This window comes from Dermochelys coriacea, chromosome 8, assembly GCF_009764565.3.
Source record: "Dermochelys coriacea isolate rDerCor1 chromosome 8, rDerCor1.pri.v4, whole genome shotgun sequence".
NCBI lineage: Eukaryota > Metazoa > Chordata > Testudines > Dermochelyidae > Dermochelys > Dermochelys coriacea.
Window position 1 is genome coordinate 106,591,373 of NC_050075.1, and position 23,712 is coordinate 106,615,084.

At 51.9% G+C, this 23,712-nt stretch overlaps 1 protein-coding gene across 6 annotated transcripts in view; it reads right to left on the reverse strand.

Annotated features, from left to right (window-relative positions):
* RNF220 (ring finger protein 220) overlaps positions 1-23,712 on the reverse strand; it is a 337,705-nt gene that overhangs the window by 194,859 nt on the left and 119,134 nt on the right. For 3 of the 6 annotated variants that reach the window (XM_038412891.2, XM_038412886.2, XM_043520122.1), the window contains exon 3: positions 5,926-6,000. The exons of the other annotated variants lie outside the window; for them this stretch is intronic. In XM_038412891.2, the coding sequence (XP_038268819.1) occupies positions 5,926-6,000 (75 nt within the window). The remainder of the gene's footprint in view (positions 1-5,925; positions 6,001-23,712) is intronic. 6 annotated transcript variants of the gene reach the window in all.

Here is a 23,712-nt window from a genome sequence, read left to right on the forward strand (position 1 = left end):
CTGTCCCCATTGTGGGGAGCCCTTGTCAAATGGTAAGTCCTCAACTCGCAGGCCACTTCTTGATCCCCGTGGCTGGGCTTGGGGAGGGAGATATCCTAGCCGCTCTTTGGAGCGAGTACTCCGTCGGGCCCAATACAGCTCTGCAAAGCACAGAGAGCGGAGGTACTTTTCTGGGCTCCCTGCTAGCCAAGCCAAATTCCATGCAGAGCTAGCTGAATGCCGACCCATGCACTCCGGAGTGCAGCCCATAGTCTGGATGGAAGTCACCACTGGGCAGTTCCTGACACGCAGCGTTCAGGTCGCCCGATCCAGGCTCAAGCCACCACTGTAAAGGAATTGGGGAGGTGAGGGGGGGATAGAATCCCATTAAACGGACTTCCTGTCCCATCTCTCAGCAGACCCTGCCCCACTACTGAAGAGCATCAGCATCTAGTAGCTAGGGCACTTAACTGGGCATCAGGACACCTGGGTTCTACTTGCTGCTCTACCACCGACCGCTGCATTCCCTTTTCCCTTGTCTGTTTAGACTGTAAGTTCTTTGGGGCAGGGACTTTCCCTTACTGTGCACGTATCACACGTAGCCAGTGAGGTCCCAGATCTTGGTTTGGGGCTTGTAGGTGCCATTGTAACACAGAGAGCAGCCATGGAGCTCCAGCAGCAAGGTATTACAAGAACCGGAACTTTTCAGACTCCCTAGGAACTGGCCAACTGCTCCTTGGTTCTTTTTTTTTTTCTTTTCTGCTGGAGCAATAAAAAAGGAAAAATCAACATCCAAATGATCTTGTTTATGGTGACTAAATAAGCTGCATGTGCTTAATCCGTTAGAGTTTAATGAATTTACGACTTGCTTTGGAATTTGACAAGGGCTGTAAAAGAGTAATTAACATTTATCAGAGTGTTTTTTACACACATCCCCACCTTCCTCCCCAACTCGAAGCGGCATTGGGTATCGGGGGGAATATAAAAGAGATCAATTAATTTTTAATAATCTCAGGGAAAGATTGTAGAGTTGAGGTATGAACTCAAGGAGTGTCAATAAATGTGCCAAAGGTTGGCCTGGTATCTGGGCTTTCTACCACCCCCCTTCTTCACATGCTGTTCACAGGGAGGTAGATGGCAGTGGGGGCAGGGAGTGGGGAGACAGACTGCTATTTCTATCACCACATCTGGGCTTGGTTCCCTGCTCCTTTGCCATTTATCACACTGCGCAGTGGCACATTTATCATCTCACTCAACACATGCTCCCTACCCCAGCTGCTCCAGGGACAAACCTCTATGCCCACAGGATATGATGGGAGAAAGCAAACTGCCAGGAGAGCTGGTCTCACTGCCTTTTCTCATTTAATGCAGCAAGGGGATCAATTTGAAGGGGAAAACACAAACACAAACTCCACCCACAATCCCAAACTCAGCCCACAGTCTCAGAGTAGTTGAACATTTCTGCTACAATGATCAGAGTCATAAAAATGTCATTGCTGCTATAGTCTTCATTATCGTTAACTATATAAATATTCCACAATACAAGCATTATTACATAACCATCATTAGGGTTCAGAGTTAACGAAATTGAGCTGACTGGGAGATGCTTACACCTCACTTCTGATCGGATCTTTGGAGGTGCTGAGCATCCTCAGCTCCCCTGGGACTGTTCTGCTACAGCAGAGGAGGGGTACCAGACAAGATGGGCAACTGCTCTTTCCTGTGCAGCCAGGGGCAAGATAGTGGAGGAGATGGACCATTGGTCTGCTATGGGCAATTCTGACCTTCTGATACCCAAATACCCCACCTTGCACAGAGCAAGCCTGCATTACAATCCACTCTGCCCCAGCCTGTAGGTCTGCTCGGCGCACCCAGCACAGCCTGCTGAGAGTGGCTGCTCAGAGCAGGGTGGTGAGTCAGGAGCTGCTCGCGGGGCCATCAGGACTCCACTCCCACCCCCGCTTCCTGCACCGACCCCGGGCCAAGCCAGGGATCTGCATTTCTGGAGACCTAAACCCAGGCATCTCTTTGGAGCAGCTCAGCTTTGAGCCCGAAGCACAAGCCCCTTCCCCGTGCATGCGTGTGTGTGTGTATGGGCTAGTCCGTCCGCCCCCCGCCCCCTATGTGTTGGGGGAGTGGAAGGGCCATCTTTGTGTATGCGGGGGAGAGAGAGAGAGAACAGGGCCTGTGGCTGGTCTGTGGGGCACAGGGTCCTGGAGACCCACAAACAAATGCTCGGGATGATGAATTCCCAAGAGGCCTGAGACTGTCCGGGCATCTGCTCTGGACAGAAACAAATTTTCCCTGTCGAATGTAATGACCCAGAAATAAGCAATGAAGTGGGGTCTGGAGCCAGGGGGTCTGGAGCATCTCTCCCCTGGCTGCACCCAGCCCGAGCACAGCGCCTGCGTGAGCAGCCTCACCCCCTTCCCGCTGCTTGGACTCCTCAGTGCCAGGAACCGCACCCACGGGCTGCTTGATGGAGCAGACGAGCACTTGAGACGTGATGCTGGGCAGGTCTGTCTAAATTCAGCTCCCTCCTGTCTAGCTGGATGAGTGTGGGACGGGAGGGCTGGGTGGGAAGGAAGGCCAGACAAAGTGGAAGATAAAAACCCCACCCCGAGCCTGACCCCTTTCCTCAGGCCAGCTGGGGGACTGCGTGGGCTTGGTGGGATGCTCTGCTCAGCCCCCTCTGCCTGCGGGTCCCCTGCGGCGCAAGGCTGAGATGACTGAAGCCTGCCCAGGTTCACAGGAGAGACCAGGGGTGGGGTGAGGTGAGGTAATCTCTTTTATTGGACCAATTTCTGTTGGGGAAAGAGACAAGCTTGCGAGCTACACGGAGCTCTTCTCCAGGTCTCTCTTCTCACCAACCAAGACTGGTCCAGTAAAAGATATCACCTCACCCAGCTTGTCTCTCTAATATCCTGGGCCCAACATGGCTCCAACAACCCTGCAAACAACGAATTGACACTGGACAGTCCTGCGACCCCCGGCAGGGTTCCCAGCTCCGGGAAGTGCTGGCAAAGCTCCTGGAAGAAGGGGTGGTCCTAGCGCAGTGACATGACAGCTTGCAGCAGCACCGGCCGCTCGCAGGGAGCAGAGCCGAGACACCACGCAGGGAAGAGGGAGCTCAGCTGGAAGAAGGCCCCCTCAAGGCGTCAAAGCTCTTGGGGAGCAGGGAAGAAAGCCCTCACTCCTTGGCTTCCTGATGGGAGAGCACCAGCTCCTAGCAGCCTTTCAGGGCCAGGCTCTCAGCAACGCTGCACTCAGGCCTGCCTCAGAAGGAACTAGCTGAACCGGGCTGGGCCTTGCTCGCCAGGGGAAGTGCCCACCGTGGTAGGCAGCCGACCCCACTCATCACGAGCGGAAAGGGATAATAAAGATGACCGCTCCGGCTCCCAGGGTGGAAAGGGAGTCAGGTTCCGGAGGATGGTTTCCTGAGCAGGGTCCAGAGAAGGGGTGAGGCCTGGCTCTGGGGAGGAGACATTAACAGCTCAGCACCATGCTCTCCCCTACTCTAGGGCCTTCCCTGTGCAGAGCTCCAAGAGCTCTAGGGAATCGGATGATCACAATGATATTATCATCCCCATTTCACAGAGGGGGAAACTGAGGCACAGAGGGATGACAGGATTTGCTCAAGGTCATACAGGGAGTCAGTGGCAGAGACAGGAATAGCTCCAGTAGACCTGACTCTGGCTCCCCTGCTCTCATCTCTAGAGACCCCTGCCTCCCAGCATGGGGTTCTCTCTACTGCATTACCCCAGCTTTTATTAGTGAGAGTTGCTGGCCAAGATGTCCCTGACAGCACCCAGAGCCAACCCACCCAGAGCCAACCCACTGTGTACCCAAAGCCCACTTAGTCGAAGGCTCAGCACAGCTTTCGTTCCTGTTCATTGCTCAGTGGCTACTTGAGGATGGAGAGAATTTGTCTAGTGATTAGCGCACAGCATTGGCTGCAAAGAGCTCGGGACTTATGTGAGCAGGTCACAGCCCTGCTCTGTGCCTCAGTTTCCTCATCTGTAAAATGGAGATAACGGTATCTGACCCATCAGAGGCTGTGTGACTGGCTAAACTGGGCACGACAGGAATCCTTGCCACTGCTGCACCCCTGGCTGCAGCTACATCCTGGCAACGGCTGCTGCTAGCAAGGAGAATCTGCTCCCTCCTGCCTGCAAGGGGTCAGCTGTTTCTGTGTCAGTCTGTTTAAACATCCTCTCCTCCCTTGGAGACCCTAGAGACCTTGAGCTGGTGGGTGGGATTCCAGTGTCTCTGGGATTCATCACTGCATCTCCAGAGCTTATCAAAACACAATTTGGACAAGGCACCCAAAGGAGAGGAAGCCTGATAGAGTGGATTAGAGCAGGGAACTGGGAGACAGGACTCCTACTCTCAGCTTGGGAGGGGAGTGGGTGCCAGGGGTTGGAGCAGGGGAGAGGGCTGGGAGTCAGGACTTCTGAGCTCCATCCCCAGCTCAAGGAAGAGTGTCAGTCTAGTGATTAGAACAGGTGGGGCTAGGAGCCATGACTCCTGGGTTCTAGTCCAGAGGTGCAGCCTTGGCCATCTCACTTCCCCTTTCGTGCCTCAGTTTCTCCCATCAGGAATATGGAGATAATGATACTGCCCCGCCTAGCCAATGGCCAGTTGAGGCTCCCCACTGTGAAAGCTCCACTCAGGACATGTGAGTTTAAATGGCCACAGACAACCCCATGAGCACTGGGAAATTGTCAAGCCATGCTGAAGACTGGCTATGTTCTTATGGTTTCAACTGGGCCAGTAGCAGGTCACGGAGCCAGGAAGAGGACAGGTGTTTTGCTGCTTGGGTTGGGAGCAGGGTCTGCCCTCCCGTAGATGGCCAAGAGCCACCCTGATCTCCCCTGCCTGATCCCTCCTGCTGCAGGCTCCTGGCTGATACCTCAGGGCGGGGGAAGCGGGGGCGGGTGGACTGCACCAGGAGTGAGAACCCTAAGGGAGCTGGAAGGGGGGGATCTGGAGGAACCCTTCGTGCTAACTGGAGGGAAAACAGAAGCGACGAGAAAGGTGGCGTTCCATGGGGAACGGGCAGGGGTAGACCAAGGGACTCATCTTTAGTGCTCCAAGGGGAAAGTGCAGAGAAGGGAAATAAAACGAGGAAGCCAGCATTCTGGGCACAAAGGGTGGGTTATGGCTCTGGTGCTAGCTCGGATCACAGGAGAGCTGGGCTCTGTTCCTGGCGCTGCTACAGATGCCACGCATGACCTGGGGCAACCCAAGTCATTTCTCTCGCTGTGCTCCACCCATGAAATGGGGCTGCCTTCCTGCCTGGCCTCACGGCTGGGGACGGGGGGTCAGACTCTGTTCTTTGATGGCGGAGGAGTGCTTAGATGCTACAGGAATTTCCAAGATTCAAGAGGATTTGGTTACTATCAACTGAACAGAAGTGCTGTGATGAATCCGTCTGTGTCTGTCCTTGCACATGGTAACAGAGAACACTATTCAGATGCATTTTTAGTTTGGTCTCTTTCTGTTTCCCTTATCTACCAGTTAACTAAGACAATGTTTAAACTTATAACAAACTCCTGCCCAGCCATTTTGTAGGGTTCTTTGACTCCAGACATATTAGGATTTTGATCGTGCTTTAACTCTGGTTCCCTTTATAAGTAGTTTACAAAGGGTTAATAAAGGACATTACAGGCATGTTACAGATAGGAGTAACATGTGTTCTACATGGCTATAAGCATATGAAGGTGCCATAGTGAGTGATAAGCTATGATTATAATAAACCTGTGACCTCTTGGACTCTCTAACAATAGATTAACCATTAATTAAAACATCTATTAATCATTATTAACCTCTTGTAAGCTATTTATAAACAGAAGTACGACCAGGAAGTGTCTCTTTCTTTCTTACTTTTTTCAAGTTTGTCTAAATAACAACAACAACAAGAAGAATAAAATAATGAAAACTTACAGAGGGGCAGAGTTAAAACCATACGGTGGGTGGTGGTCGCAGACGCTTGTGGCCCTCTTTGGCTGTCGCTTCTATCTGGCAATCAATTGACAAGAAATTGAGATTATGAAATATTGCAACTGTGACCAGAGCAGGAGGGTTTAGTTCCCAAGTTCAAGGAGAAATTGCCACTCCCATGTTGGAATAATTAACAATTCACATCAGCTATTTTGAAAAGGAGTGAAAGGGTTCCCTAGCTATTAACTGTGCCTACCGGGGAGCCAGTGTCCACTGCACATATGGGACTTTTGGGAAACTACACATGAAGGGGGAGTTTCCCCAATGCACAAATCCCATTGACCTTCACAGGTGCCCAGCCGGCATTTGTGCCCGTGAAAATCTCTGTGCAAATCCTTCCACGATTAAAGAGATGTCCCAGTGATAGGCACCTTAGCAATGTCATCAGAGAGCTGGGTCGGCAGAGAGATGGGTGTCGAGACAGGAAGACACAGATCTAATGAAACTCGGAGGAGAGCAGAAGCGTGGGGTTATGCCAGTGTTTCTCTCCCTCTTGGGCTAAGGGACCACAGACCCCATGGCGTCAGACCCTCAGAACCCTCATCTCCATCCATTTCTGTGTGTGCTGGGCCCTGCTTGAGTGTGTGGCATGGAACTGGAAGCATGACCATGTGTGGCGGCAGGAGTGCGGCATGTGTGTGACCCTGTGTGTCAAGCCTCTTGCATAACAGCCTCGGGGGGGCTCACTTCCTGAGCCCTTGAGCCGTTGAAGCCTCAGAAACCACAAAGTCCCAGTTGGGTTAGGAACTGCCGTGGGGCCTGTGCTTCCTGCAGGTGCCCTGGGCCCATGAATCACACCTTGTCAGGGATCTGGGCCTGGGGCTTTGCAACCGCCAGCTGGAACGAAGAGGAACAGAGCTGTGTGTAGGCACCACCGGGCAGCTGCCTGCACCCATTGCGGCTCTGGGTCTCCTCCGAGGCAGGTTCTCCAGCCAGGCCAGGGAAGGGTTAAGCAGGCACTAATCACGCTCCCTGAGAAACGTTTCAAAACCTCTTCCAAATATTATAAAAAATGTCTTTAATCATCTAATTGCGCGAACTCTACTGCTGATGGATGGGGAGATTTCTCCTCTCTCCTCCTGATCTGAACAGAAGAAGCTGAAGAGCCCCTGCTCAGAGGGGGGTGGGGGGGTGGGAGAAAAGGACGTTTCTCAACCTCCCACCAGAGCAGTTATAAATATGAGGTCATACAGCAAGAGATGATAACGCATTAAGGGCTCTTGAGATATTAGTCTGTCAGCCTCGTTAGACAGAGCTATTTGGGGCTGACTGCATAATTAGAGGCTGGGGTACCCATAACTCACTGGTGTTTATATGGCAGGAAGGGGCTCCGTTTACCATCACCCTTTGCACACTAAGTCATCTTGCAGCAGGCATCAAATTCCTCTCCCCTCCGCAAAAACCAACAGATTCTCTGCTCCCCGAGAACAGCCACTCCTTTGCTCCTTCCCCCCCGAGAAAGACATGCTCTTCCATCAGACTTTGCCCTTCCAGTAAAGGCCTGGGGCTTTGCACCTTCAATGCACTGCACAGACATTCCTTCTCACAACCCCCCCATCTACAGGTGGGGAAACCGAGGCCCAAAGAGGGGCAGGGCCCACACTCACCCAGGGAGTTTGTATCAGAGCTGGGAGGAGAACCCAGGACTCCTGAGGCCAAGCCCCTATGGCACACCCACAAGGTGACCTGTCAGGAGGACACATGGGAATGGCAAGGAATCCCCAGCAGTATGTAAGAGAAATTCCCCACCTCAGCTCTGGATGATATGACCCACTAGGCAAATGTACCCCCACCCCACCCTCCCCCTGGTCTCAAACAGGTGCCTGAAGTCACTATCTCCAGAGGCCTCACAAAGCAGGCTGATTTGCCTCGCTGCCCCATGTGTGTGACCTGAAGGCAGCTTTAGACTGTGATCCACAGCGATTCCCTGGGAACGGTTTGGGAAGGGCAGTGCAGGGACTAGCTGGAGGGATAGGCACAATGATAGGCATTGTATGGGAACCGGAACAGAACAGAAGGAAAGGCAAGAGCTAGGCAAACAAGCAGGTGCTAGGCACGTATTCCCTCACCCCTCTGCTAAGGAATCTCGATCTTGACCTGCAGCATCCCCCCACTGTTCCTGTTTTAGGTTTCCCTGCTCTGCTGATGGCTCTCAGTCCTTACCCAGAGCCCCCTGCTATCCCAGCCCTGAGTACCACACGCACCGCTTTGCCATTGCCTCTCAATCCCAACCTGCACCTTTCCCCCACCCTCAACCACGCTCATCTGCCCAGGATGCTCACTTGTGTGGACAAATGTCTCTGAGGAGCTCGGTTGAGACTAATCAAACTCACTGTAACCACAGCAAAGTTCAACCGCAGCTCTGCAGAAGTGAAAGCCTGGTGCATTCTGCACGGCACTCTGGGTCTCCCACCCAGAATAGAGATGAGACCTGGAGGACTCTGAGCACCCCCCGAGTCGACGGCCCAAGTGCTAAGAGAGTTCACCAGGCAGGCTATGCGAGGGAAGGTAGCCGTGGAGGAGCTGGGCTTCCGGAGCTTGCACAGGCTTCTCCTCTCCACTCTCTCCGGGCAGCAGAGCTCACCGGAGGATCAGCCCAATGTCATGAGCTGTGAGCTGAAGGGACGCTTCAAAACCAGCGCAGTGAAAAATAAAACAAGTGAAACAGGGAAGAGGTGCATTTTTGTTCTGTGTCCATGCTGAGGCAGGGCACTGCGCAGCAAGGAACAGAGACTGCAAATCACATGGGCAGGGGGGACTCGGATCAAAACTCCATCACAGCCTAACTCTAAGCCGCCCCCAGCCGGGGATAATGCTCAGGCATTTACACAGCCACGCTCCCGACATGAGCTGTCCATACCAAGAAGGAAGCTAAGGCCCAGGGAGGTGAGGAGGACTCCAGAGGCAGGGCTGGGATGAGAGCTCTCGGAACTCCCACCCGGCTCCAGGACAATCTGTCGCTTTGTAGGTACAGCTAAATAGCGCTGACATCCCCCACTGGCGGGCAGTCGGACATGGCTGTGAACTCAACACGAAGAGGCAATGTTCCCCTGGAACTGCTGACCTGGAGTGGGAGATGGGTCCAGCACTTGCCATCTTTCAATCGGAACACGGCCCAGCCATTACCACCCCCATCCCTGCCTGATGCCTCTAGCACTACTGGAGCGGAAATGATAAGCAAGGTGCGTGACATCACCCTCTAGTGGCTGCTCCACAGAGAGGACACAGGACCTACTACTAGTGCCAACAGAGGGAGATCCCTGTTACCTGGAGAAGCAGCAGCCTGTGCTTTTGCAGCTGCAGGGACCCTGCTGACATTGCTCAACTTCCAGCCCTACTCATGAAGCCTCTTCATCCCCTCTCTCAGCTTTCCAAATGCCTCATGGGAGGGGGCAAGGGGTCTGGGGAGGAGGGGGTAACCTGGTGGCTTCCTGGGCTGAAGCAGGATAATGAATCCTGATGGGAGAAGTGACCTTTTCCAAATGCCACATGCCATTGGATTTTATATCACACCCGGACAATGTGCCATGGGTATTAAAATCGTTTTTCCAATAGAGGTGTTTGTGTGTGTGTGTGTGAGAGAGAGAGAGAGAGAGAGAAATAAGGGAAAAATAAAATTAAGACATGAAAATTAGGAAGCCTCCAATGTACAGCCTTCAGCACAGACCAGGGTCCTAGCAAAGCAGAATTTACCCAAACTCTTGATGCATTTTACTCTTGAGACCAAGGATGATCTCGTGGTTAGAGCACAGGGCTGGGAATCAGGATTCCTGGGTTCTTTTCCTTGTTCTGCCACAGACTTTAGGCAACTCACTTTCCCCTCTCTGTGTGCCCCAAAATGAGCTGGAAAGCCTTGCAAAGCGTTCCAACTCCATAAGGTTTCCCTGTCCTTAAGAGATGCATGTGCAGAATGGAGGCCCGCATGCACAAACGTGCACTGAGTCTAAACTATACGCATGCATTCACAAGCATGTGCATTCACGAGCATTATTGTTTGCTGCACACGCTCAGGAAAAGTAGAACCTTCCATGGTAGCAAAATCCAACATATTTTGCCTCACCTGGGTTTTAAGAAAGTAAATATACTCCTCCCCAGTATAAATATATTTATATAGACAATTTTCTGACTATACACATACACACAGATACACGCACACATATGCAAGGACAAATTCCCATGAGAAAACACAATACGAAAGGGCGGCACTGGGAGCCAGCTTGTTCCCTCGATCTGCAAAGCAATTGTCCGGCTGAAATAACAACACTGGGACGAAAAAAAGAAGAGAAAAAGGGACAAGCTGTGTTTGTTTATTCAGCTTCTTTCTCCCCTCTCCCCTCCACAATGCCCTGACACCGTGTCCTGCCGCGCCGGGTCTGCAACCCCAACAGGCTAAATTGATCCCAGCTGGAGTGCTGTTTACAAGCCTTGTCCTGTTTACAGTGCGGTCCATCCTGCCCAGAACCAACCACAGGCGTTTTACAGGACACGCCGTCGGTTCAGCCCCCAGTTCTGGCTCTGACGTCCCAGGATGGGTGGAGGGACAGGCAGAAATGGAACGCTGATGGGCTTTCAAAGGGAGTCCGAGACACAGGGGGAAGTTGGCTGGCTATGTGAATAGCAGATGCTGTCCAAGCAATGGCAGCTAAACTGACCTGCGGAAGGGACCCAGGTGTCCTGTTCTTAAGTGATGTTGGTGCATTCCAGCCTTAATTTTTCTGTCTTTACCTTTTTAGTTCTGAATCAAATTCTGCACTCTGCGTGTGACACGTTGCAAGAAGGCCAGAAGGCCTCTCTGCCTGCACAATGCAGCACTCTGCCAAATGAGCCTCCCCAATTGCCTGGCTGAGCCACCCAATGGTGGGTGCTGCCACAGCCCATTCAATCCCCTGCGGAGAGGGGTGGCTGTACGGTGACTTGGGATTGCTTGTGTGCACACTGAAGCCTTGCCAGGATATAGCCAATCCCCACTCGGTCTGCTTCTTGCTGTTCCTCTTTCCCCTACCCTCCACCTCTCTGCTTTGTCATTTCTAGATTGTAAGGGGCACAGACTTGGCCGCCTTCTCTCTCTGGAAAGCACCTGGCAGATTGTGGGTGCTACGGGGAGACCAACTTGTGCCAACCCTGTGATCTTCTCAGGTACACAGTAAACGGATGCCAGTTACCTATCCGGCAGGCAGAAGGATGAGAGTGCACAAGGATGGTCAATTAACAGGTGTGAAGGTGTAAGATAAAGAGGGGCCCTGCTGCCCTTTGCTGGGAAAGTCCCCGGCCACCTGAGGCTCCTCTTATCTGAGGCAGAAACATGGGTGCAAACCGTTGGTTTGCCTGGAATCCCCTGCCATGAAGTCTATGGTTAGCAAGAGGCACCCTGAAGTCACTGGCCCCTAGGACACACCGCAGAGCCAGTGATGGGCTAAGGATCCAGACGGTCTGTACCTGTCCCCATGACCCTGACATGTCCTGGGGGAAGGGAAATCCAGGCATGTAGCCTTGATCTCCCTGTGCTGGATGAGTAGCCACCAGTTTTATGGCTCCATTGGGCCCTTCCTCCAGCAGCCACCTCCCCTGCGATGGACCAGAGTCCAGATGCTAACCCCAAGGGGCCAGGGGCTTCCCAGAGGCCCATACTGCCTGCCTGTCTCCGGCTCCTCCACAGAAAAGGGGGGGGCAGACAAGCAGCTAGCTAAGGAGCCAGAAAAAAGAGGGTTGCCGCCCTGCGCAGGCTCTGCCAGAGACTGCTGGATGTTTACAGGGTCCCACGTGCCCTGACGCACAGAAGTTACATGGGAGGGGATTAAAGTGCCAAACTGAGCAACGCCTGCTTGCTTTATTTCCTCCTGAGCACACATCAAAGCGGCGGGAGGCAGGAGGCTTGGAGGGGTGGGTCGAGGGGATTTTAGCCCATTCCCACTTTCTCACTCTCATGCTGGGCCGTTTCCCATCTGAAGTTGGGATGTAGTCAGCCCGGGGCTGTCTGGAGGGGATCAAAGAGAGGTGCAAGGTCCCTTGGCTGTCAGCTCATGTGGCCACCTTGCAGAGCAGGCCAGGCAGGGCAGCCCATTCTGCTGTCGTCTGGGCTCTCTCCAGAGAAGATGGGCCTTTCCAGAGGGTCTGACCGGTTGGCTCATGTATTCCAGCTAACGAATTCTGACGTGCAAAAAAAAAAAAAAAAATCTTCTCATTAACCCTTTGGTTCCCTCTGCAGTGGCCTTTGCCACGTGATCTACAATACCTTTTAATCGCTTCTGCAATGCTAGCGAATGGGAGAGCAGGATTCTCCTTGGCTGGACCTCCTGGCAGCTTCTGCTCTCACCCAGCTGGCAATCAGCATCCCAACGTACACCGAGCCAGGCTGCAGCTGGCAACAGCTGAGTGCCACTTCCCGGCCTCTGCCCCTGTCTCACTCCCCAGTGGCTGCGAAGAGGATCCAAGTGCTGCTGAGGACACTCTAAAGGGAGCAGCTCCGACTGCAGCAGCTGGGTCCTGTGATCTCTCTCAGCTAGGGCAGCTGGCCATTGCTCGGCGATGGTGGACCCTCTGCACCCACGGACGGGCTGCATGCACTTATGCCTGATCAGCAAACAACCCTCCTCTTGTTCAGATGACGCAGTAGGACCTGGCATCCTCCACTTGGTTTGGGCCAGGAACTGAAGTCTGTTATAGTCCGTGGACAGCCTCCCACCAACTCCTATGAGCTTTGGATCAGACCCTTGGCCTGATATCCCACACGGAGGGTGTGTATGTAGCTATGGAAAGGAAGGAGGGTCTCGTGGAAAGGGAGGGCTAGAAGACAGGGGGCTGTGTTCTACTCTGGCAAGTTACTTAAGTCTCCATGCCTCAGTTTCCCCATTTGTAAAAGGGCGGCAATGAAGGGCGAGGCAAGGTTCATTGTTTGAGGTTGCTGGCTGGAGCAGGGGAAGAATTATTACACCGTAGAAGTGGGAAGTGTGTATATGCTACATAGAGACACGTATACACACAGTTTATATACACACTCTGTGCCTTATGCATTTTATTCACACACATTCCTTTGTTTAACACTCTTGAGAGACGCTGTTCTTGTTACAACTTCTATGTACAAATTACAGCACCTTTTGCAATCAGAATCCAAGGCCCAGTGAGTTGTAATGATGAATGTTTTCATTCTGCCTTTCCAAGTTCCCCTCTCCTGAACCAATCCCACTCCCAAGTAGCTTTCTTTAGCCTTCCCAGGGCCTCCGCGTCTTCCCCACCTAAGCTGTCTTGGGGCTCAGCTCCTTTGAGACAAGGAGATAGTCCAGAAGGAGGGTCAACATGGTGTTCCAGGTGCAGGCAAATCACATTCAAAAACACCCTCCCGCAAGGAGCTGGTGAATGCACTATCACTCTCCAGTCATATCTCCCCTACCTGTTCCTTTTGACCCAACACACATTTCAGATACTCTGGCACCCGGGACTGGCTGGAAGCTCTTCAACACTGCAGAGTGTGGCCAGCCCTAAATCTCAGACAAAGACACCCAAAGTCGCAAACAATAGCTGATCAGGGAGATCAGAAGAACAGAGAGCACCCCGCCCAGTCCAGCTCCCCACCTGGCATCTCCCAAAAGAGAGGGCAGCAGATCAGCATGTGATGATGGTAATGGATGTGGTGGTGCTGATGAATTTGAGCTTTAAGAAGAAGAGGTAAGCGAGAGGCGTATCAGCATGTAAACATCCATGTGTGTGTAATTCACATGGGTGGCTCCTCATCTCCGGAAGCGGATCCTCAGTCAGGAAGTCATGGCCCTGATTACTTTGTCTTCCACGTTTAAGAACATCCCTAACTGCTCCTTGGATAGCTCAATTAGTAAAGTGAATATATTATATAAAGTCTAAAAGATTAAACTCTCATAGGCAGCCCATAATTTCATGAAGAAGTCAGGGGAGCATATCCCTCTTATTAACTCTATAACAAATGTGATGAAAATGTTCAAATAGAATGTTAATGCAATGTTACGTGTAATTTTCCCAGGCGATTTTCTGCTGAAATATTTCTTTATTAATAGTAATTGAGGGTATAAATTATGAATGAGGCGATTTTCTCCTTTCACTGGGAAAGACATACTAATGGCAATAATTCTTTATAATAATTTTTGGGGGGAGAGTGGGAGGGAGCTGGGGCAAGGGGTTTAAAGAAAAAAAACCTTTAAAGGGATTACAAAATATATAGACTAGATGTGAGTGTTTTATTGCCATGCAGAGGATTTTACACCTGTGTAGGCTGAGTACTGTGTTATGGGCACGCAGCAGGTCTGTGCATTGTCTGGTGTGAAGAACAAAATCCACTGCCCCTTCTATTCATTGCACTCCTCACTGTCTCTAGGCACATGGCGAATGGAGGGCTTTTCCTGACATTCACACTTTGCTCCCTGTGGCTCACGCCCCAGGGTCCTTACTCAGGCAAAACTCCCCCTGACTTTCATGGGCCTGAGTACCTACTGAGTAAAGGATTGGGTCCTATATTTGTATCCTATGGGTTTAGTTCTTCAGACAAGGCCTGATTCTGCTCACCGTCCACTGTGAGTAAGTCTCGTTGAAATCAATGGGAGTACGGTAGCATTCGTGGTGAGTAAGAGAGGGCAGAATAGAGCCCTCAGCGGTTGGAATTGGCTGGGGCTCGGTAAGAGTGAGCTCCCATCACCTCTTTCTCTTTGGAGTAGAGGGAGGTCATTCAGTAGTTTGCAGCAGGCTGGAATTTGGCCTCTTGGTCTAGCGCAGATGGCGTTCTGTTGGCAGGTCTCTTTGGGGGTACAGGTTCCTGCTTTTGGGGCATGGTCTGCGTGACCCCTCTCTGTCTTCCCTAGCCCGGCTGGGTAGGGTGGAGAAGCTGTTTCTTTGCTCTTCTGATTCTTTAAAGCCACCAGAAATACAGCCACCCCCTCTGACCTTGGCCATTCAACACTCTCCAGGTGCAGCTTCAAGCCAGGGGGCCTGGGAAATTCAGCAGGAAAGGCTAGGGCTCTATCCTACCCTACCCTGGATACTGCACGGAGACACTGAGCAATCTCCCTCTGCTACGGTGACCAGGGGGGGAAGAAGGTGAAACGCAGGGGAAAAGGGCCTTGAGCCTTTCCTTACTCTTCTGGGCTCCACTCAGACCGCGCATGAGATGAAGGATGTGTCTACACAGCAGCTGGCACCGTGATTCCTAGAGCAGGCAGGCAGACCCACACTAGCTCTGTGTGAGCTATGGCACTAAGAATAGCAGTGTGGCCGCGTGGCAGCTTTTAGTACACACCCAGAGGTCAGGCGGGTTTGCACTTGGTGGCTAGTCCAAGCCACTGCCCATGCCGTGGCCACACTGAGATTTCTAGCATGCTTCCTCAAGCAGAGCTAGCGTGTCTGTCTATCTGCGTGGGGGTATGCGTTCCCAGCTGTTGTGTGGAGATGTGCCCTGTGAGGTAGAGGATACAGGAATTCACTCACTCTGACATAAAGGGGCTATCATTAGGCAGCACCCCAAGGCCATTCAGGACTCGATAGCACAGCTGGTCAAAACAGATTTGTCTATGTATTTTTTCAGTGATAAATACCTGTTAGAGGGAAACAAACATTGCAGGTCAATCAATCAATCAATCAGTTTCTGCTGAGATTTTTCTATTTTTTGACCAAAGTTTTTCAGAATTTTTCATTTCATTTCCATTCAAAATGCTTATTTTAGTTTGATTCTTCAGTTGTCCCTCCCTTTTTTCTTTCGGAAAGGAAGACAAAAGTGTGTGCATGGGGCGGGAGTGGAGGGGAGGGAACGACACAACACACAAAGTGGTTCTTTTTCATTTCATTTCAATTTGCTGAAAAATCAAAAAATCAGTGAAAAATTTTAACCAAAACTAAATGTTTTCATTTTACTTGAAATTTCACAGAAAACACCTGACTCAGAAAGACCGGGAACAGCCCCAGCCCCTCCTGCTCCCAACCCACAAACTCTTGCCACTTGAGTTAAAGGAGAATCCCCATAAATTCTAAGCATCAGAGGATCTACGACACACAGCTGAGTGGTTCTGATTGCATCCTGTAGGGTAAGGGCTGTCACACCCACTAGCCGGTGTATAACCATATATCACATTAATGGCCAAGACTTTTAAGGGTCAAATGCTCTTGTCCATTTGGAAGACAGCAGCAAAAGAGGGCAGCCCAATGAACACGTAACTGGGGAACACCTACCCCAGACCCGTATGAACGCAGAGGGGCAGGTGGGAGCAGCAGCCAATATCAGAGGGATAAGTGGGAAGAGTATCCACTGCCAGCTCGTATGGGAGTGGCTGCAGCGAGCCCGGGAGCAGAGGTTTATTTGGAAAGGGATGCTTCTGCTGCATTGCCCCAGGCCCTGTGTTGCCCATGGGGACCCTGTATCCACTGGGGAGCCATTGCCACCAGACCCTGGCTTTGCTTGGCCCCCTGACCTCGTGGTTAGCGAGATGACGGTTCAAACTGAAAACAAATTTGAGCTCATGATCAAAGAAAGAAATGGGGGGAAAGAAGGGAGAAAATGTACAGGGCAGGTACGTAATCAGCTTTCCCTGACCTCACTTGCTGCTCGGGGCACCCATAAAACAGGCCAAAGGCTGGGGTACGGCGACCCCTTGACCACCGAGCAGCTGCACTGACCCCCTGGAGCTGCTCCACCCGAGGCATTGCTGCGGAATCCGCCCATGCCCAGAGGTGGAGGCTGCACAATGGCTGACGAGACCAGCAGGATCCGTCACCGACCCTCCTCAAAATTAGGTTAATAATTTATGATGTTAAATGGGACAGTTAACAGCTGGGCCAGATGCTTCTTCAGCTAATACAGAGCATGAGCCGAGTCCTTGGAGAGTTCATTACACGTCGTGGCCTGAGCATTAGGGCTTTGGCTCCAGAGACACCTTGGAGAGGCTTTGGCTGGTGCCGCTGGCAGCCTGCCTTAGACCTGCCCCTCATCAATTAAAAAACAAGAAATAAATCATCAGGAAAATTGACTGGAAGAGAGACAATGTCTGTGACACCTTCACGGCGCTCAGAAACCCCTGGGCTTACCCATGAGGCTCGCGGCCTTGGGAAGTGACAGCATTTGGTCTCTTGCTACACAGCCTGAGGCCTGTTTATGGCATAGCTGGGTGATCACTGTTGTAGGAAGGGATGTGGATGATTGAACAGGGGCACTCTTGCTTCCCAATAGTTACTGGACCCGCTCCTCGGTAGGCTGGCTTTTGACTGAGATGCAAAACAAAGATCCCTGATGGCCAGTGCTCACTAAAGATCCTTTTGCAACACCAGCATCCTGGCTAGATTCCAACTCAGCATATCACTGTCTCCCCACCTACATTTCCCCCACAGGTTTAAAGAGCAACAATATTCTTTGTCACTTCCAGCATTACGGTGCGCTGTTAAACAGCTTCCATATTCCACCCCAGAGGTAGTGGCATTTCAGGAAAGTGGTCCTGTCTATTTAAAGTTTATAAAGTTGTATTGTCATACAAAATCAGGGTACTATTAATAGGGCATAATTCTTCCTCTGAACTGGGTATGGGGAAGATCTTTAAAAGATAACAGCCCTGTGACAGGATAAAGGCATTATTGCTACAGTGGTAAGGAATCCCAGGGCCGGAATAGCAGGGGGGCTGCAGGTCGGGATTGAGGGGCACTGGCAGAGCTGTGTGTGGGTAGCTCAATGCTGGATCAGCCGGGAGGGATGTAGGGTGGGATTGAGGGGTAATAGCAGTGTTGGTGGGGGGTTCCTACAACTGGAAGAGAGGGAGAGTGAGTTGAAGCAGCAGAGTGAGGTCCACTATAAAATCTAGGAAAGAGAAGCAGAAGCAGCAGCTACCATTAAAATTCATGACAATCACCCCCAAATTAAACACTCAGCTCCTCAGCTGGGCAAACTACACACCCAGGGAGTCGGCGAGCATGTTGGAAGGGACAAGGCGGTGAATGCTCTGAGCTTACATTGCTACCCAAAGAATGTCCAGTGGACGTTTAGCTAGGACATCAATGTGTCTTTTCCTCATGTCCTGTCCCAGAGCCAGAGCAGGATCCATCACCTCCGAGCTTTAGAATCATAGAATCATAGAATATCAGGGTTGGAAGGGACCCCAGAAGGTCATCTAGTCCAACCCCCTGCTCAAAGCAGGACCAAGTCCCAGTTAAATCATCCTAGCCAGGGCTTTGTCAAGCCTGACCTTAAAAACCTCTAAGGAAGGAGATTCTACCACCTCCCTAGGTAACGCATTCCAGTGTTTCACCACCCTCTTAGTGAAAAAGTTTTTCCTAATATCCAATCTAAACCTCCCCCAATGCAACTTGAGACCATTACTCCTCGTTCTGTCATCTGCTACCATTGAGAACAGTCTAGAGCCATCCTCTTTGAAACCCCCTTTCAGGTAGTTGAAAGCAGCTATCAAATCCCCCCTCATTCTTCTCTTCTGCAGACTAAACAATCCCAGCTCCCTCAGCCTCTCCTCATAAGTCATGTGCTCTAGACCCCTAATCATTTTTGTTGCCCTTCGTTGTACTCTTTCCAATTTATCCACATCCTTCCTGTAGTGTGGGGCCCAAAACTGGACACAGTACTCCAGATGAGGCCTCACCAGTGTCGAATAGAGGGGAACGATCACGTCCCTCGATCTGCTCGCTATGCCCCTACTTATACATCCCAAAATGCCATTGGCCTTCTTGGCAACAAGGGCACACTGCTGACTCATATCCAGCTTCTCGTCCACTGTCACCCCTAGGTCCTTTTCCGCAGAACTGCTGCCGAGCCATTCGGTCCCTAGTCTGTAGCGGTGCATTGGATTCTTCCATCCTAAGTGCAGGGTCCTGCACTTATCCTTATTGAACCTCATTAGATTTCTTTTGGCCCAATCTTCCAATTTGTCTAGGTCCTTCTGTATCCTATCCCTCCCCTCCAGCGTATCTACCACTCCTCCCAGTTTAGTATCATCCGCAAATTTGCTGAGAGTGCAATCCACACCATCCTCCAGATCATTTATGAAGATATTGAACAAAACGGGCCCCAGGACCGACCCCTGGGGCACTCCACTTGACACCGGCTGCCAACTAGACATGGAGCCATTGATCACTACCCGTTGAGCCCGACAACCTAGCCAGCTTTCTACCCACCTTATAGTGCATTCATCCAGCCCATACTTCCTTAACTTGCTGACAAGAATGCTGTGGGAGACCGTGTCAAAAGCTTTGCTAAAGTCAAGAAACAATACATCCACTGCTTTCCCTTCATTCACAGAACCAGTAATCTCATCATAAAAGGCGATTAGATTAGTCAGGCATGACCTTCCCTTGGTGAATCCATGCTGACTGTTCCTGATCACTTTCCTCTCCTCTAAGTGCTTCAGGATTGATTCTTTGAGGACCTGCTCCATGATTTTTCCAGGGACTGAGGTGAGGCTGACCGGCCTGTAGTTCCCAGGATCCTCCTTCTTCCCTTTTTTAAAGATGGGCACTACATTAGCCTTTTTCCAGTCATCCGGGACTTCCCCCGTTCGCCACGAGTTTTCAAAGATAATGGCTTTGACTGACCAGAGCTTCTCCAGCTCAGTTCCAGTCCTGGAGGAGACCAACCTCCGAGGCTGAGGGAGCAGAGTTCGCGGGAGATGAAAACAGAGCACCCCTTTGGAATCTGTGCATGATTTCTAGCCATCTCGTCTATCCACTCCCCACCAGGATCTACCCCCGACTCCTGCATCCCCCTCCAGGATCCAGTTGCCATACACACAATGAGCAAGCAGGGGAACAGAGCAGAAGCAAACGCCTAAAACAAGACTACGAACAAGAGGTCCCAGGCGCTGGTGGTAGTGACTGACTCTTAAAACCCCTCTCACAGTTCCTCACCACGCGCCATGCAGTGATGTGCCCCCATACCTAGTGGAGCCCTCCAAGCCCCTCCCTCTTCCTCTGAGCAAGGCATCTGGGTGTCACTTTGTTACTGCAGAGAAGCTGGGGTGGCTGGACACACTTTGTGACTTTAGCCTGGGAGAAACCCAGGACGCAAAGCCGGGGTCGGGGCCCTGCCGCAAATGGTCTCTGGGCTCTCTTGGGAGCAGGGCTGTCCCTGCGCAGAGCTCTCCTCTTAGATTTTCCAGTTCATCCTCTACCTTTTAGGGGATTTCTCTGCACTTTGCTTTTTTTAAAAAGTCCCATTAGATTTCCCATTGCTGGTGAAAGAAGCCAGAGATGCGGATCCACAGATGGTAAGGCCAGAAGGGACCATTGTGCTCTCTAGTCTGAGCCCCTGCATAACACAGGCTGGAGAACTGCCCCAGTGATTACTGCACTGAGTCCAGAACTGGCATCTGGGCTGGAGCAGAAGCTTTTAGGAAGAGGCAGCCAGTCTTGATTTAAAGCCTGTCAGTGATGGCGCATCCATCACACCCCTGGGTAAGTTGTTCTGATGGTTAATGACTCTCACTGGTAAAAAATTGTGCCCTGTTTCTAGTCTGAACTTGTCTAGCTTCTGCTTCCAGCCATGAGATCACGCTTTCCCTTTTTCGGCTACATTAAAGAATGCTCTGCTATCAGAAATCTCTTCTCCACGTAGGTACTTCAAGACTGTGATCAGGTCACTGCTTAACCTTCCCTAGACCTACACTAGTCACTGACCCACAGACTGATGTTCAGACAGGTGCAGTTTCCCCCATGCTGTGCCATATGTGAGCTCCTGCCCTGCCCTGGGATAACCCCTGTTTAGGCAGAGAGGGGCGCTCAGTCTTCATGGCCTCTCAGCATCCAAACTTTCTTTGACCTCACCTTCACCAATATAAACCCAGCACAGCAGCAAGTACATAAATAACATCATTAATCACACTAATTAAAACAACCCTACCAAAACAGAGCACCCCACTACACACACAATTCTCCCCTCGGGGACAGCATGAGAGAAAGAATGAACCGCAGGTGACAGATATTAGCCACGTTGCTTCGTGCACGATGGAGAGGTGCTCAGATACTCTGGTGAGGAGGATGGGATAAGTCTAGACGGGGACCCTGTTAATTCCCACTCTGCTGTGGACACCTGGCCCACTATGAACCGGACTGAGCCTGATCAAACTAATTTCACACGTGGGGTCTCTAAGCAGCTGCCAGATTTAGCAGCTTCCACTCACAGCTGAAAGGTCTGAAGCCCGCTGCCAGTCCCCTGAGTCATCCAGCCTCCCAAACCCATTCTCTCTGCTTCCAGCCTGTAAGCACCTTTCAAAGCCCATCCACCAGGACCCACCGGCTTCCCCATTAGAGGAGGCCAAAGAAAACAAGCAGGAGCAGGTCTCATCTGAATGGATCTTCTCCATCCTTCCTGGGATTCCCCACTCCTATCCCCCGGCTATATGCAAAGAGGGCTTTGGCCTGGGTCCAAGCAGGATTCACCTGCCTCCAGGTTTATCTCGTCTCTCTTTATTCAAGGACCTGATCCTACCAGGAGCCCAAAGCCCCAGTTTCCCTCGGAGGCCAACGGGACCTGACTGTACTCAGACTTCGCAGGAAAGCCTCAGAGAAGTGACTGCTGTGAACAGCTCACTGGTCCTGGGATTGCCCCATAGCAGCCACAGAAACTGACTGAAGGACATGCCATGTACGCCCTGCTCCCACCTGCACCTGCTGGCAGAGATCAGCCCTCTAGCTCCAGACATACTCTGCGGAGCACCTCATTAGAGAGCTGTGTGGCACAACACCGGCGCTGATTCATATCAGGAGTCTGATCACATCACCCCTCTCGCTGAAAGGATAAACCAGACCCTGCACTTACACAGAAGATCTCAAAGCATTTTGCACATGGTGGGATGGGAGGGGGGAAGGAGCATTATCCACCCCATTTTACAGATGGGGACACTGAGGCACAAAGAAACCACATGTCTGGCCCAAGGTCACACGGTGCGTCGACAGCAGAGTTGGGAACAGAACCCAGGACTCCCAACTCCTAACCTCTGGCACCTCTAAGCTCTAGCCCGCACTGCCCCATCACCTGTGGCTCCGAAAGTGACATGACGTGATGCTGTCACGCTGCTATGTTATCCTGGTGCATTGTGATGCAAACAGGAGGCCCGTCCTCCAAGCAAACCAAGGGCTGCATTTTTCAGCTCATCTGGGCAGGGGCAGGGCCAAAGGAAGAACAAGTGTGGTGTCAGCCCAATGTCCCCTCTGGGGGAAGGGGAGGGGTGTCTGTGCCTGTCCTTATGGGAGATGGTTACACTTGGGGCACCAACGGTCTTTTCCATCTCCACTCACTATGGGAGCTTCCAATACACCAGCGCCGGGCTTCCAATCCCAGCACGGGTGCCAGATGTGCACTTATGACTGATGCAGATGTTGGTCCCTCCGAGGGTCTGGTCAGTATTTCCCCTTCTCCCTTTCACATTCCTGTTGTGCCAAATTCAAACCATGCACAGTGAGAAGGGATTACCCGTAATTACAGCTTTCACGCAGCAGGCCTGTTTCACACGACTGGGGTGGGAGGGGACGACTGGCAGTAATGACATCCAGATGGCTGTGTCTCTGTAGCCAGTCCCCTCTGCCCTATTTGGAGCAATCTGGTTTGTCCCTGTCCCCCGTACACACACCCAACTCATCCCGAAACCACCTCCTTGCCTTGATCCTGTACGTCAGGAACACGGGGAGGGCAGGAGCCTCAGCATGAAGCTGATCAGGAGACAAGGTCACTTCCACTTCCAGCCCCAGCCCAAGAGCATGCAGGAGAAATGACAATTAGGGGGACAACAAATAGGCTTCTGGGCCCCAGGGGGGAGAGGGAGATGCAGGGAGGGGAGGGGGGGAATGACACGTGTGTGCAGTAACTGGAGGCTGAAGCGGAAATAGCTCCAGTCGGCCCATTTAGAAAATCATCATTACTGTAAAATTTATGGCCGACGTGAGCTCGCCTGATAGATATGACTATTTAAAGGCAGCCAGAGCCTCCATTTATAACTGCATGGAAGCCTGGGGGGAGGGGGAGACACACACCGTGGAAGAAGGTGGGGGACCAGAGAGGAGGCAGGGGAGGAGAGAGAGGGGCTGTGGCTGGCATCTGTATGCGCGGGGGCCCAGGTGGATGTGCCAGGTGGGCGAGCAGGGTTTGGGATCAGGGTGTTTGGCATTCGGGGGACCAGAGGGGTTGTAGACAGGGGCTGGAAGGGGACTCCCCCAAAGCATGTGGCCTTGTGCAGCTCATTCCTTTGCACGTGGTTAGCCAGGCCTGATCTGGAAAAGGGGTGCGAGTCCCTAGGGGTGGAAGTGTCGGGGGAAAGGTGCCTGGCCCACTGCGGCACTTCACAAGAGCAACCAACTGTGCCCTTCAGCCCCCCCGGCCATCCCTTTCTCCTGAGCCCAGCAGGGTCACTGGCCTTGGAAAGCCGATGGTAGTGGTGGTATTTTAAACACTTGTCCCAGCCCCCTAAAACAGAGCAGAATCCTGCCATTTCCTCCCCAAATACAGAGCTGCTTCACCATGAGAGGAGAGAGGACACGTAGGAGGGGACACAGTATAGGCATCACAGGCTTGAGTCGGGCCTCCTGGATTCTACTGTAGGCTGCTAATGGCTCACAGAGTAACCTTGGGCAAGTCCCTTCCCCTCTTGGTGCAGACCATTATCAGTCTGCTAACAAATCTGCAGCCACTGGGATTTTAGGGTTCTTATACGGTGTCTGTTACGGTGCACCTGAACATCACTGTGCTGAACATTTTAAACTTCTTCACAGCAGGGAAAGCACGCCCACCCTCTTGGT